This window comes from Monodon monoceros, unplaced genomic scaffold, assembly GCF_005190385.1.
Source record: "Monodon monoceros isolate NGI ecotype Baffin Bay Population unplaced genomic scaffold, NGI_Narwhal_1 Super_Scaffold_21, whole genome shotgun sequence".
Classification (NCBI taxonomy): domain Eukaryota; kingdom Metazoa; phylum Chordata; class Mammalia; order Artiodactyla; family Monodontidae; genus Monodon; species Monodon monoceros.
Genome location: NW_021703778.1, coordinates 1,154,969 through 1,171,482, shown reverse-complemented (window position 1 = coordinate 1,171,482; position 16,514 = coordinate 1,154,969). Strand labels below are relative to the sequence as shown.

Here is a 16,514-nt window from a genome sequence, read left to right as displayed (position 1 = left end):
TTTTATAGAGGCACCACAGACCATCTAACTGGAACATTTTATAGAGGAACCACAGACAATCTAACTGGAACATTTTATAGAGGAACCACAGACAAACTAACTGGAACATTTTATAGAGGGACCACAGACCATCTAACTGGAAATTCGTTGCTTTAAATACAGCTTGAATCCACTGGTCCAGATTGGATTTTCTCCAGGTAGAATTAAGCTGCCAGTCACCCACAGGTGAAACACCTGCTGTGATCACGTGACATACCTGCTTCTCGGCATGATCTGCAGGCCATCCTTGAACATGTTTGATGAGACTTTCATTGAAGTGTGCTGCTAGCGTAGGTGTTAATGAACACGTAGGACGGGCAGATGAATTCTGTGGTACAACTGTTGCATTTGATGCATTACTACTAGAAGTATGATTTGGACCAGGTGACGGACTCCTCTGGCTACTAGAAGAGAAAACACTGTTGAATGTGTAGTATGTTTACAAGTGGTCTCTGGGTATCCTAGACACTGTCAATACCTTTCATTAATTTAAAGGTACACAAATTCCTAACAAAAATTTATTATTTTAACATCAAATAAATAGAACTTAAAATCCGAAGTATACTTATATCGTGTATTCCTAATACACTTTTGGGGGGTTAAAAGAGCCCCTTTAACATTAACATCAGAGTTGAATTTAAAGTATCAGTACTCTCCCAAATTTGACAGCAGAACCTGTTGACTTTGTATACTACAAACACAAGCATGTAACTAAGCAATGGTCACATTTGAACAGTTGTAGATATAAGGCACATTATTCTATCTTAAGTACATGAAGATATGGAGGGGGAAAAAGTACACTGCCTTTGACTGTTTAATATCAGAATAAAGTGCTGAATCAGAGGGTGAAATAATGTGAAGCAAAACACTTTTACTGCAAAACAATGAATGAGTTTAGTGGCAAAATAAGACCAAAAAAAGCAACACTCTGAGGTTGCTTATCTTCTTCTAAAACTGTATGGCTTGGGCTAGGATTCGGGGATATAAATAATCACTCAAGTTGATCTCCTACCTGCTTCACATCAGTTACTTCCAAAAACTAAGTCTCCCAAGGGATGAAGCGTTTTCACCACTGAGGATATTTACAATTATACTGCAGCCTCTAATGCCAATTTAAAAAAAGAATTTCCCCCAAATGTTCTGAGCAATGGCAACACTGCTGCAGTAGATAGCTTCCCAAAGTGATCATTTTGAAGGGAACAACTCTCATGTGGATGTATATGCTCTGAAATGCTTGTTTAGAAAACAACAATAAAAACAACAGTTGAATTATGTTGCCACCTCATAACAAGAAATAAAAACAGGAAAATCAATCAAATTAAAATCATTTAAAGTTAATTAACAAAGAAAACCGACAACACAATACAGCTCTATATCTGACAAGCAATCCGTACAGGGTCAGAGTTGAGGCTATTATTAGGAAAGACACACGCGCGCAGACACAGACGGACACACACACACACACCAGTTGTAAAATACTGGCCCAACTTTTAGATGTGAGATATTTGGCTTTATCAATACATTCAAATCTAAAACTGCTATTAGGAGGTTAAAAATGGTATCATTTCCAACTAATGAAGTAGTATAAAATCATGTGCCCTCTACAAGTATCACATATTACTACTCCCCCATCATAGTTCACCAAGTAAAATTCTAAAGAAAGAGCCACTTTCTTCAGATTAACCCAGGATTCATTACTAGAGACAATCTACTTATTGTAGTAAGATTTGCCTTTGTAAATTTTGTAATACACAAAACTATGGTTAAGCTATTCACGGATTCTTCCAAGATCAAGTTCTACTACATATATATATATATAAAATAATATCCAAACAATATGGCAATATGCCATATTAAGGAAAAAAACAACGTGGCCTCAACACACCACGTCAACTTACTTTGAGCGCTGAAGACTTCGAGGAGAGGCAGGTTCATGACCCTGCTGCTTGTCAGCAGTTACAGGCTGCTGTGTGGCTGATTGTGAAACTGGTCCTTGCTTAACTACCGGAGTACTAACCTGAAACATCAAAATCTGGTGAGACAAGGCTTTTGCCACAGAGACAAAAAGCATGAAAACTAGATAAGAACGAAAAGTTCTACCAATGAAATTATTTCTATTATTATTCTATTATCTTCCCAATTATTTCTATTCAGTGATTTTTAAGGTAACAAGAGTAGTCCTAACTGTCCTTACCTAATAAGATTAGTATTAGAAGTCCTTACCTAATAAGATCAGTATAAGAGATACAGCCACATATAATTGTGTTAAACTATTGTCATTTAGGGCCGAAATCCACATACTCCTCTAAGTCTAGTTAGTAATCTTAAACACTTTATATAATCTAGAGGTTTAAAGAAGTAGAATCAAATGAGTTTCCAAAGGTCATGGTAGTTAGAAGAAAGTCAAGTTTTGCGACTTAGATCTAATTTCATAAAACAGCCCTGGGCCAAAAAATTACTTAGCAAACCAGCATAAGAAACTAGTTCTCCTGATTTTGAGCCCAGTTTTCTTTCCAGTACACTATAATACCTCTTTTGATTTACTGTTATTCCTGTATCAATAAAAATAAATACGTTACCACATCATACAAATACAGCTGCTCAAATTTCAACCACATACAAAGAGAATGTATACACCGGTCTATCAGAGAATGAGCTACGGCCCATACACAATTCAACTGGAGCGGGCTTCAAAGAGATGTCACCCTATACAGGCAGACCAAGAGGTCCATGACTGCAGTGGGGACACATATATTAGGGTGGCCAAAAAGTTCGTTTGGGTTCTTCTGTAAGATGTTATGAAAAACCCGAACGAACTCTTTGGCCAACCTAGCATCATTCACATTCAGATACGGCAGGGAGAAAACAAGGAGTCAAAAATGGAAGCCCGAAATTAAGGCACGAAGGCAGACGGAGGCACCTGTGATTAAGTCACACCGTTCAGCAGCAGAGGCTGTTATGGGGGCGGGGGGAGATAATATCGCCCCAAACAACTCTGGTTAGCACTGCTACTTCTGAATATAGAAGAGCATGTTCTTTTATAAAGAATATTTTTGTGAGATCAAATGTCCACTTACTTTTAAAAACAACTTGTAAGTTTTTAATGCAAAAAACTCAGAGCCACCTGCTTAAAAGGATTTGAAGTGACAATGTTAGGACCGACGGTAAACCCAACACTGCCACTCGTGCCACGTACTCCTAGAACACCACCGCAAGATGGTAAGCTCTAAGAATAAGGTCTCTTTTGCTAAAACTCACCTTTTAATTCTTCTCCCATCAAAATACAGGCAAACAGTAAGGAACTGCACAAAAAACTAACAATTGTAACTCAAAATTTAAAAACTTAATCTAGACTGACTCCAAAAACACACATAGACAAATGGCTGATGTAGGGAATGTAGGAAAGATGAGCCAATAGAAGACCTAAGAGCCGGCCCACCATCGATTTCAAGCTGTTTCAATACATTTTTATTTTTAAGCTTCTGCTTATGATTTTATTTTTTTTGCTGTACACGGGCCTCTCACTGTTGTGGTCTCTCCCGTTGCGGAGCACAGGCTCCGGACCTGCAGGCTCAGCGGCCATGGCTCACGGGCCCAGCCGCCCCGCAGCATGTGGGATCTTCCCGGACCGGGGCGCCAACCCGTGTCCCCTGCATCGGCAGGCGGACTCCCAACCACTGCGCCACCAGGGAAGGCCCTTATGATTTTATTTGAATAAAGAGTTCTTTGGCATGGAAGTTTCAAACAGCCCACTGTTTTACAACTAAAAAGAATTTCCTCCTATAGTTACCAGTAAGAGTTAATAAAAAAAAAAATTTAAACCTGTACATTCCAACTTCCAAACAGCTCAAGTTTTACTGGTGGTATGCTACAAAGCAAAGAATGAGTGTGACTGGGAACCGCTTATGAATTTGTGTGTAAGACTCAAAGGATGTAATATAAAATTGGCAGTAGCATGGTAAGGTCCTGTTCACAGTCCAGTAAGAACAGAAACCAGCAACTTTCTAACCGTGCTCTGAGGAGCCAGCCATACGTGATTTCGCTGGGACAACCAGGCAGTGTAGCTTAGTATTAATGAAATGGGTTCTGTGCTCAGAAAGGCCTAGGTCTCAAAATCTGACTTGACCACAAACATCAGACTTAACGGAAGATTTCATTTTCTATTAAATGAAGCAAATAGTAGCTGATGTGAAAATTAATATAATACATATAAAGCTCTTAGCACAGAAACTGACTCATTTCTATAATTTGTAGAGAGATGGATGGACCTAGAGTCTGTCATACAGAGTGAAGTCAGTCAGAAAGAGAAAAACAAATACCATATGCTAATGCATATATACGTAATCAAAAAAAAAAAATTGTTCTGAAAAACCTAGGGGCAGGACAGGAATAAAGACACAGACGTGGAGAATGGACTTGAGGACACGGCGAGGGGGAAGGGTAAGCTGGGATGAAGTGAGAGTGGCATGGACGTATATACACTACCAAATGTAAAACAGATAGCTAGTGGGAAGCAGCTGCATAGCACCGGGAGATCAGCTCGGTGCTTTGTGACCCCCTAGAGGGGTGGGATAGGGAGGGTGGGAGGGAGATGCAAGAGGGAGGGGATATGGGGATATATGTGTACATAAAGCTGATTCACTTTGTTATAAAGCAGAAACTAACACACCACTGTGAAGCAATTACACTGCCATAAAGATGTTAAAAAAAGTATGGAGAAAATCACTGGAAAACATGTTCTCTGATATCTCAGTCTAAAAATTCTACAAATATTAAGACTCAATTAGTATACCTTCTTTATCCACAAAGCCAATGAAGAGAAGAGAACCGGTGTATAAAAGTGGCACAGATGCAATTCCCTCCTCCAAGCCATCAACTGAGAGTCTAACCTAAACCTATTCTCATTCACCTGTCATTCATCCCACCACTACCTCATTCCCAAAAGAGAGCTTTTTCTCCAATATTCTAAAACATTATGAAACTTGCTTTAACCAGAAGTGGTGTCTTTCCCAATTTCCCTCAAGGGCGACATACCTTGGGCTGTGATGAAACAGGAGGAGTACTAGCCAAAGGCTTGACAGGGACTGCGTTAGTCTGAGGTGTGCTTATTCTCGGAGACACATAGGATCTCGGGGATGACGCGTCAGACGTCAAAGACATCGGAGACTGATTAGACGGCTGGGCTGTGAAGAGTGAAATAAACCAAAAGCCGCTGTAGTTCATGTGCAGGAGATCTGCACATCTCTCCACGCGCCCCACAGCCCCAGAGAGAACAGCTATCTGAAGAAGTCAGCATCTAAGCACTTGCTGGGGTCACACTGACCAAATGAGCTGCTGAGCAAGACCGGCACACCCAGTGCAGCCCCCACTGCGTCTGAGAACGCACTCACCAGAAGGCCTCACCTCGCCCTCGCTGCCTCCTCCTCACCCTACGAGGAGGCCTGGCCATCCCCTCAGGTCCCCGCCCCTTGAGGCCGCCCAAGGGCTGGCGGCCCTCATGTGCACTGCGCGCCAGTAGGCCAGACACTCCTGCTGCTTCGGCGGCTTTCTGCGCTGGGGCTGGGGGCAAGCCAGGCAACCCTTCCATTCCCCACGTGCTCCTTCGTGCCCTGTCCCCGCTGGGCTCCTGCACGGGGAAGAGGGCTGGCTAACTCAAGGCAGGGCTTGCGCGTTTCTGCATCCTCTCGTCAAAACCCATCTAACACCAACTTGAAGCAAACTTCAACTCTTAAAACAGATCCAGCAATTCGCAAAGATTGAGGCTATATCATAGTTTATTTTAGCTTTGGAGTAAAATATCTCACTAACGACTTAAATATAGATTATATTGCAGATATGATGGCAACAGTGCAAGATATATGTCAAAAGCTTGTTTCATCTAGAAAGGTAAAGAAAAATACTACTTGTATACAGCAGTGTTAAAAAATCAAAATAAAATCAATATCATAGCTACGCTCTCTTCAAAGACTAAAGAAAAATCTGCTACGAATCCCACCTGCCCCCACCAAGACACAATTCTAGAGGCATCTAAGAGTATAAGTACCTTGTGTAGAGAGCTGAGCGGCTTGAGAGATCAGAGAAGTCATGTTGAAAGCAGATGGTCCAGCAGTGAGAAACTTATGAATGATAGACTGCAATGAGGCTTGGGTCACAGCTGCTGTAAGAACTATAAACATATTACGTCTTAAATTCAAATAAAAACACAGTGGCATATGTGGTATTAGTTACAACTTGAAAACTCAAAAGGAACCCAGAAAAAATCTGGAGTGTTTCCATACTAGAATTCCCAAAATAAAAGTCTAGAAGATAGGAGTAATACAATGAGCCTAGAGATGTGAAGTGATCTGAGGCAAAGGCAAAGGAATTTAATGGGTTTATATAATAAAACAGTAGAGTTTCCTTTACAGTAAAGTTTAGGTGTCCAGTTAAAGGAAACTCCTCTATGAGACTTTTAAAACAGCAGAGTATTCACCAGAACTTCTGATTATACCAGAAACCTATCCGTACATAGGCAACGTACTTAGTACATTACTTGGAATTAACTAGGTAAACAGCAATTATTTCATGCGATTGCATCATTACACCAGCTGAGCACTCAAACCCTACATCAACACCCACCCACAACAAGCTTTCAAAATGGATGTTAAAGGCTGAGTACTTTGCAATACCATGTATTTCTGAAGCATAAGACCTTTTATTATTGACATTTGCCTAGGCTATCATTTCTTCAAAATGTTTAAAAGCCCCACTTTGCCGAGTAAAATGTTTACCTATCAAACAACAAATACAGAAATGCTGAAGAGAATAAGAATGGAAGATTAATGACCAACTAGCCTAAGATAGCTCCATTTTTAGGGTAAAGGAAGAACTTAACCACTTATGTGGAAGTGTACACACACAGAAAATTTTATAATGTTCATAAGGCTTAATGTTTCAATCTGAATGGTTTACGGATTAAAAACTACATCCACTTTTATTCAGACTTCTTTGAGGTGGCTGCCCAAACACTTTAGTGGTACACTGAGAAGCAAAGTTGGAATTAACAATGCAATTAACTAGGAAAAATAGCATAATGTTATCCATTACTTCCCTTCTCAAAAGTGTTTAAGTAGTTTAAGAACTACCTGAATTCCTATTCTTAGTAATTAGCATATTTTAAATATTCCAAATAATCATTTACCGATGTACATGAGATTGCTTGAACTATGTTAGAAACCAGGTGTTTCCGTATCAGTTTTAGCAAATATTCTTTTTTCTGTTTTCACTTAAAAAGAAAAAAAACATTCCCCATATATATTAAGCTGATGGAACAGTTATCTCCAGTAACTACCAGGTACGCAGCGAGTCTTGAAAAATACACAGAAAATCCAAGTATTGCTAATTCAATTATAGTAACAAAGACCTTAAGCTATGGGGGATATAAACTCCAAAGCATGAAGTTCAAATGTGAATTTCAAAACAAAACAAATACCATTCCTATACTGGGGATTTTACTAATTACATAATTTTGCACAATGCAGCTGAACTTTGTAGAAATTATCACAATGAGAATTTACCTTCATTTATCTTGGATATGTCCACATTAGAATTATTGAGTTGCAGCGTGGCTTGCAAAGCAGGAAGCAACTGTCTGAGCAGATTTGGGTCCTGCAGTAATGGAGGTATTGGTGACTGTGGGACAGGAGAGACAGGCATTGCTGAAGCAGAGGCTGGAGGGGCAGGCGTGGGGTTCAGTCCAGAGGCAGAAGACGTGGAAGGAGTTGTGCAAGAGTGTGACACCGATTTGTCTCCTGATGTGGATTCTAAATAAAAAGGAGATAATAAAGCTGAAAAACATGACTTCAATAGAGGAAACTGGAACCAACATCAAGCAAGCAACACCCACGTGGCAGGCACCTAGCTCAAGTAAGCTCATTTAATATTTACAAGGTAGCACAGAGGGGGCTCAGTAAACATCCGGCCGACTAGATATGAGGCAGACATTTCATATCCTGATTTCATAGATGAGAAAACTGAAAAGGATTACATAACTTGCTTGAAGTCACAAAACCTGGCAAGGCGGTGACTCTAGCATGCCCACGTCTGAGTCTCACAGTGCCACACTCCATTAGTAGTGCTGTCTCAAACACATGCACAAGCGCACCTTCTTGCACTGCATTTTGCCTTTACTGAATTTTGCAGTTGCTGCCTTTTTCTTCCCCCCCCGGCCAACAAACTGAAGGTTCTGCAGCAACCCTGTATTGGGCAAGTCTCTCCGTGCCATTTTTCCAACAGCATTCTTTTTAAATTAAGGTATACTTTGTTTTTTAGATATAATGCTATGGCACACTTAACAGACTACAGTATAGTGTAAATACAACTTTTATATTACACTGGGAAACCAAAAAAATTGTTTGACTTGTTTTATTGTGAGACCTGCTTCACTGTGGTGGTCTGGAACTGAACCCACAATATCTCCAGGGTATTGTCCTGTATTAACTACACTTTCAAATAAGCTTCCATTAGGATATAAAGGGACAATACAGTTCTCCAAGACTTAATTTCTATGCATCATAAAATAAGGTGAAAATGCTTATGAGCACAAAAACAGTCTACTTAAACATGACAACAGCCTTAATATCAATAAGGATAGTCACGGTGGTGAGCAACCCCAGAATGGACTAAGGATGTGATGCCTAAGAGGAGACTCCTACTTTGAACTTTTGTCCTTACAACTGAGTTTTAGAATTACATACTTTTAAATCTTTCGGATTTAAAAATATAAAGTAATGAACTACCTCTATTTGTATCACTTAATGATTATTAGCACTAAAAAAGATACTTTTAAAAGCAAGAAACTCCCACAAGACCCCAACCTCAGTGTTTAAAAAGTATTAAACATGCATAAAAAATTATCCTTCGAAAGCCATCCTTGCAAATTACTTACATAGATTCAACGTAACTGAAATTAAAAGCCCAACAGCATTTTGGTAGCATTTGACAAGCCAATTCTATAACTTATTTTGAAGACGTATGGGCTAGTAAGAGCCACAAAATTCTTTAAAGAAAGAACACAGCAGGCTTCCCTGGTGGCACAGTGGTTGAGAGTCCACCTGCCAACGAGGAGACGTGGGTTCGTGCCCCGGTCTGGGAAGATCCCACATGCTACGGAGCGGCTGGGCCTGTGAGCCATGGCCGCTGAGCCTGCGCGTCCGGAGCCTGTGCTCTGCAACGGGAGAGGCCACAGCAGTGAGAGGCCCGCGTACCGCAAAAAAAAAAAATAACACAGCTACTAACATGCCTTGCCAGACATAAAAACTTTAACATTTAAAACAAAACCAATTTAAGGCAGGTTAGACTTCTGTATATATATTTAAGTCTTTAGAACTACTAGATGAAAACACAGGAAAATAACTTTGATGTGAGGATGCAGAAAATAACAAAGAGCAAAACAATTACACCCAAAGTACTGGTGACCAAACTAATTTAAGGAACTCCTATAAATCAAAACAGAGAGACTAAACAATAGAAAGGTGAACAGAAGACAAGGAGACAATTCACAGAAGAATCGTGAATGGATTAAAAAACACAAAGGATGCTCAACTTCATTGATAATCAGAAAAACGCAAATTAAAAAGCAACAGAATATTCTTTTACGTTCATCAGACTGACAAAAATGTCCAAAGTCTAACAATACCGAATGTTCTCAAGTAGTAATGGAAACACCTAACATCTCAGGTGGAGACTAAACTCATGTAACCACACTGGAAAACAACTTGACATTATCTAGAAAAATTGGAGCTACATGCACTTCACGACCCAGCAATTCCCCTTAGGTATACACCCTTAGAGAAACTCTAATGTACATCAATTTGGAGAAATATTCAACAATTCTCATAACAGTGTTATGCTTCTCTTTTTATTTTAGCACAAAACTAGAAACAAAACACATGTCCACCAACAGGAAAAAGAACATAAACTGGTATTTTTATACCATGAAATTTTACTAATACAGTCACTGTAATGGAGGAAAGAATTAGAAACCAAGGTCCCATGGGTAACGACATTAAGACTAGAGTATTCAAGATATTCATACAGTCTCTTAAAATCTTGGCTGAAAGGCTCTTGAATTTCCCATATATACCCATTTCTTGGAGATTTTCAAGCTCATATATACATTATATAACTGAATTAAGACTGCTACTAGGATGTATAAAAGTTTCAGGAACACTACATTTGAATATTACACTACCTAATAAGTATAAATCTTCACTCCCAATTCTAGGAACTAAACATTCATTAATCATCATGGCCCCAAAGAAGCCAGGAATTACTACTGAATAGCAAGTTTACTGCCAAAACAAAAAAAAGAACACCCTCCTCTACGGCCTTTTTACACTACTGTAATGGTCAAAACACCTATAGGGACAACAGCTGCTTTCAGTAGATTTCACGGATGTGCTGATCTCGCATGATCCACTCAGAAGGTCTAAGACATATTCATTTCCGTAAGGCAGATATTTTCATTTTAAAAGGCACACATTTTAAAGGAGGGTCTCTAAGTCTAGCAGATTGCCTACCGTGTTCAGCTTTGCTGTTTTGGAATCATAAACAAGTATAAAGAAACTTGAAGGTGGGCTTCCCTGGTGGTGCAGTGGTTGAGAGTCCGCCTGCCGATGCAGGGGACACAGGTTCGTGCCCCGGTCCCGGAAGATCCCACATGCCGCAGAGCGGCTGGGCCCGTGAGCCATGGCCGCTGAGCCTGCGCTCCGCAACGGGAGAGGCCACAACAGTGAGAGGCCCGGGTACCGCCAAAAAAAAAAAAAAAAAGAAAAGAAACGAAGGAAATAAGATCTTCCTTGTGAAAAGTTTATTACTTCCTTGTGTCAGTTATTACATTTTACGAGGCAATTATAGACTATAGCAGCAGTTCTCTCCAGATCATATACCTTAAGGTTCAGCTTAAGGAATAAACAGTTTAGGGGCATCTTAATGATGTTTAGAATGAAACAAGTTCTCTGTTTTTACTTCCTGCATGAACAATTAAATTAGTACTTATATCCCTCTGAAATGACCCTTTTGTTACGTTTACTATGGTTTTCCTCTGCCTTTAATGATAGGAGTTGGAGAAGGTGTAAGTTGTTTCCAAATTTGTTTCAATGCTGCTAAATCTATCCACAGATTTGAAAAATTAACAAAGGCTTGAAAATTCTTCAGTGTTGCCATTCAATCCAGGAAAAGGAGAACACTCCAAAACAGAAGATACATATCACCACAAAGAAATAAGGTAACAATGATACGTATGTGTATCCTGAGGAGGAATTTCGTTTGCAGTTTTGTGAGAGATTATTAATGAACAGTATGGAAACCAGTTACTACTACTCAATACTTACGGGAACCTTGAGCAAGCAACATCTCTGAAGGCCAGAATTTCTCTTTTTAAAAGGTCTGACTTTGATAAGACTTATCCAAGTTTAAAAACAAAAAACAGATACCAGGGCTCCACCCCAGCTCTAACGAATGGGGCGGGGCTGAGGTGTCCGAGCATATGGTGAACTTCCAGTTCTATGGGTGATTCTGGCACACCCTGTTGGTTATGAAAAAAGAGAGAACTTCCCAGATTCCTTTTAACTTTAAAAAACAAAAGGAAACAAAACCAAAACAAAATTTTTAAAAATCTAGCACAAACACAGAGAACTAGTGGAGAAAGGGCAAGATCAAAGACAGCAAAGCTAAACTGCTTTTCCAGGTAGGTCTTCAGCATGCTATTTGCACACCAGTTACTTGTTTTTAAAAACAGCTCCACTCACCCCCTTCTTCCTAAAGGACACACCCACACAAATGCCCTCCGGAAGTATGTTACATCTTAAACATTTTTAATACTACTTGCCTCCATCTAGAAGTATAATTGAGAAAAATAATTGTGATAAAAATATAAAATGCTACCCTGAAAGGCAGTCTTGGTTTCATCATGAAAATATAAACGAAAGGCGTTTCCCTGGTGGCGCAGTGCTTGAGAGTCCGCCTGCCGATGCAGGGGACGTGGGTTCGTGCCCCGGTCTGGGAAGATCCCACATGCCGCGGAGTGGCTGGGCCTGTAAGACATGGCCGCTGGGCCTGTGCTCCGCAACGGTCTCGAGAGGCCACAACAGTGAGAGGCCTGCGTACCGCAAAAAAAAAAAAAAAAAAAAAAAAAAAAAAAATATATATATATATATATATATATATATATATATATATATATATATAAACGAAAGCTATTGGTTGGGTGCCACTCCTCTGTGTTCAGAGCGCCCTACCACAGACATTACCCAGCATCTCCTATTATATAGCTTATGATCTCTCTCTCTCCTATCAGAAAATGAACTCTTTCAGGAGAAGAATTTTGTTGTATTTATCTCTGTAGCTCTGGTGCAAAATGGGATCTGGCACCAAGATGGCATCAGCATGTACTTGTTGACTGGACGCCTGATTAGGCAAGAGAGGCTCAGGTGCCTGTGTCTGTGCTGTTCTTCTTAAGCTCTAGGTTCAAAACTTATAATGGGGAGGAAAAGCCTAAAGTCTCCAAAAATAATTCATTGAGCAGGCAATGAACAGCTCACTTTATGCTATTTTTTCATAAAGCTAAGTAATACTACATAGTCTTAGAGACAAACAACTTATTTAGATTTATTTTAATAATCATAAAATCCTCAACCCCTTTCTTCTTTTTTTAAACACTCAAAGGCAACAAGCAACTATTCAGAACAAATACACAGTCATTAAGTGTGCTTTTTCTACACAGATATTTAATTTTAATTAACATTTCTATTTGTCTTTTTAATCCGGAATCTGTTACAATGTTAGGTTAACATACTTCATGTTTAAACAGTTCTGTATCAAACTAAAATTAAAAATCTGGATCTTTGAAAATAAAGACAAATAATGAACTTAAGAAAATTAATGTAGTGTTTTACATTACAAAGCCATTTCAAAAGGCTCTTCTGCTTTTTAACATCAGCCTCTAGTCTCATTCTTTAAATGCAAACTTTTCCAAGCATTAAAGAAACCTAGGTTGCTTTAAGCCTATTTTTTCAGCTTTTGGCAAAACAACGGTATCCAATTTTAGCTCTACCATGTTTATTTTTTTATTTTGTGTGTGTGCGTGTGTATGTGTGTGTGTGTGTGCACGCGCGTGCCTATGATTTTTTTAAGGATATGTGGTGATGTTGTCCTATGGTATTTTAAACTTAAAATGAGCTTTAAGGTCACTTTCCTACCTGATGTTTTTCTATCATTTGTAGATCTCTAACCAATTCTTATCGTAAGCCATGAAATAAATGTTACTCTTTGATTTTAATTTAAATTGTGTATATAAACTTTGATAAAACCTTTTTTCTCTCCCTTTATGCTTGTAATTATGAATTATTCATTTATACTTCCAATTTTTACCAGTAGGGGGAGTAACCTACCAAAGACTAGACTTCACAGAGAAATGTACTATAACCTAACTTTTTAAGGCTTAAAGTAATAACCACTCACCTCTTCTAATTATAGGCACCCTTTCAAAATACCCAAGACAACACAGACCAAAGTCAAAATTTTCTGACCTACATTTTTCTGGTATGCTAAATAACTCCTCCTCAATCTGCAGGAAGGTCTAACGAGATACTGCACGTAAAGAGTAAAAGGTACTGACTGCATTTCTAAACATTAATTTCCCACAATGTTCTGACAGTTGCCGTCATAATGCTAAACAGGATATGGTTGTAAAGCTCAAACTACTGATGCAACAAGGGCAGCCTGCTTGTTCCATTCTGTAGTAATGGTGTTACAACACGGAGGAATCATAAGGGAAAACAAAGTATACAAGTGTAGTAGAAAAAACCGCAAAACAACTAGGTGACAACACCGGGTATATAATCTGTGACTTTCATTTTAATTTATTTTTTACTCTATAATTCATAATTTTAAATGTGTCTGTCCAGAACTTTTCTATGCATTTAAAATGTACATAAAAATAAGTATAGCATTAATTGATGTTTTATAACAATTATGTTTTTGCAACTTGCTCTTTAATTCAACCGAGAAAATCTTTATGCTAATACATACGAAGGATAAGCCTATTTTAAAACTTTTAACAGATTTTACTTAAGTGACCTCCATAATAACCATCTTCTACACTCCTACCAGTTTTGTTTCCCTACATTCAACTGTTAATTGTCACCAACTTTAAGAGTGAAAAATCTCATTTTAATTTCCAATATTGTATTGGTAATCTTTCTCTTGAATTCTTTTATGCTGGTAAAATATACAACATACAATTTACCATTTTAACCATTTCTGGGTTTACAATTCATTAGCATTAAGTACATTCACACTGTCATGCAACCATCACCACAATTCACCTCCAGAACTTTTTCATCTTTCCAAACAGAAACTTTCTACCCAATTAAACCATAGCTCCCCATCTCACAAGACCAAAGTTGAGGACTATTCTGGTTTGTCTATGAACTTGCCCATTCGAGGTACCCCAGAAGTGGAATCACACAATACTTGTCCTTTTGTGTCACTTAGCATAAGGTTTTCACAGTTCATCCATGTTGCAGCGTTTATCGTAATTTCACTCCTTTCTAAGGCTGAGTAATACTGCATGTGTGTGTGTGTGTGTATATATATATATATATACACACACACACACACACACACATATATATATATCACATTTTGTTTATCCTTTATCTGCTGGTGGACACTAGGGTTGTTTCCACCATTTGGCTGTTGTGAATAGTGCTACTGCGAACACTCGTATATAAATACCCGTTTGATTCCTTGGTTTTCAATTCTTTTGATTACATACTTAGGCGTGGAATCACTGGATCCTATGGTAATTTTATGTCTCACTTTTTGAGGAACTGTCGAACCGTATTCCATAGCAGCTGTGTTATTTTACGTTCCAACCAGCAATGCACAAGGGTTTCAATCTCCACGGCCTCAAAAACACTTGTTGTCTTCTATTGTTTTTTTAATATACATACAGTAGTCATCCTAATGGGTGTGAAGTGATATTTCACTGTGGTTTGATTTTCTGTCCCTGTTGACCAATGATGCCGAACACCTTTTTATGTGCTTACTGGCCATTAGACTATGTTCTTTGGGAAAATGTCGCATCAACTCCGTTGCCCATTTTTGGACTGAGCTGTTTCACTTTACTGTTGAGTTTCCAGTACTTTGTATTCATATATTCTGGCTATTAATCCCTTATCAGACATGACTTATAAATATTTCCTCCCATTCCATGGGTTCAGTCTTTTCACTCTAGAGTGTCCTTTGACGCACAAAAGTTTTTCATTTTGATGAGGTCCAATGTATCTATTTTTTTCTTCTGTTGCCAATGCTTTTGGTGTCATATCCAAGAAATCACTACCCAATCCTGTGTCATAAAGGTTTTCCCTAGCTTTCTTACAGTTTTATACTTTTTAGCTCCTAAGTTAAGGTCCTTGTTCCATTTTGAGCTAATTTTTCTAACTGTTGTAGAGCAAGACTGGCCATTTAAACTTCCTCTCCTGTAATGCCTGTTCAGATACTTTGCTCATCTTTCCATTGGACTGTTGGTTTTCATACTGCTTTGATGAATTCTTAATGTAGCCTTAATGTACTGTTATTCATATTTGTTGCAAATATTGTCTCCCAATTTTGTATTTTTTTTCAACCTTTGTTTATTGTATCTCTGTCACAGAGAAGTTTTAAATGTCCTATGTAGCCAAATTTACCAACTTTTTAAGGCAAATGTGTTTTGGGCCCTCATTTAAAAGGTCTTCCTTGCCCCTCAAGTTAAAAACAGTATTTTCTAACATTCTTTCATCACAGGTATTCCCCTGCCCCACTGCTCAAAATGCCATCTTTATTACATAATGCAATTTTAGTGAAACTTACTGACTAAATCAGACTAACACCAACCCCCCCCCCCCCCCGGTTAACATCCTCAGTTATTCAACAAATACTTAAGTACTTCTATGGCCAATTGGTCTAATTTTACATGAACATTTAGTAATCCTAAAAGTAGTTTGAAAAGTAGTTTAAAGCAAAGCAAGGAAGGGCTAAATGTGTCCCACTTACAGCCAGCTAAGACCTCCTATGTGGGCTATAAAAGATTACTGCTGTTAACACACTGGGAAAAGTCTTCAGGTTCATTTTAACTTCACCCAGTCTACAAATATCATCAAAACACAAAAAGGAAGTTTATTCCAAGCGACTAACTCACATCTCACATTAAAGAACGACTAATCCCCTTCCATTAGATTCGGACTACAGAACAGCATGTAACTATGTGACCCTGTAGACAGGCTAACTTTCTGAGAGCTGCCTTGAGGTCACTGAATAGGTCTGCTTCTGTGGCTGCTCTGTTTACTTTTCAAACTTATCTCTGTTAATAAACCGTAACTCTAAATTATTAAATAAGAAACTTAAAAGTCATTAAACTCTTATGACCCTGGCACTTATTTGGTGAAATTAAA

The 16,514-nt window shown here is 38.6% G+C and overlaps 1 protein-coding gene across 3 annotated transcripts in view; it reads right to left on the bottom strand.

Moving 5' to 3' along the window:
* Positions 1 to 16,514, bottom strand: part of WAC (WW domain containing adaptor with coiled-coil) — an 84,956-nt gene that overhangs the window by 5,962 nt on the left and 62,480 nt on the right. For all 3 annotated transcript variants that reach the window (XM_029239458.1, XM_029239457.1, XM_029239459.1), the window contains 5 exons: positions 7,596 to 7,841; positions 6,083 to 6,205; positions 5,074 to 5,222; positions 1,938 to 2,056; positions 257 to 443 (listed from right to left, as the gene is read on the bottom strand). In XM_029239458.1, the coding sequence (XP_029095291.1) occupies positions 257 to 443; positions 1,938 to 2,056; positions 5,074 to 5,222; positions 6,083 to 6,205; positions 7,596 to 7,841 (824 nt within the window). The remainder of the gene's footprint in view (positions 1 to 256; positions 444 to 1,937; positions 2,057 to 5,073; positions 5,223 to 6,082; positions 6,206 to 7,595; positions 7,842 to 16,514) is intronic.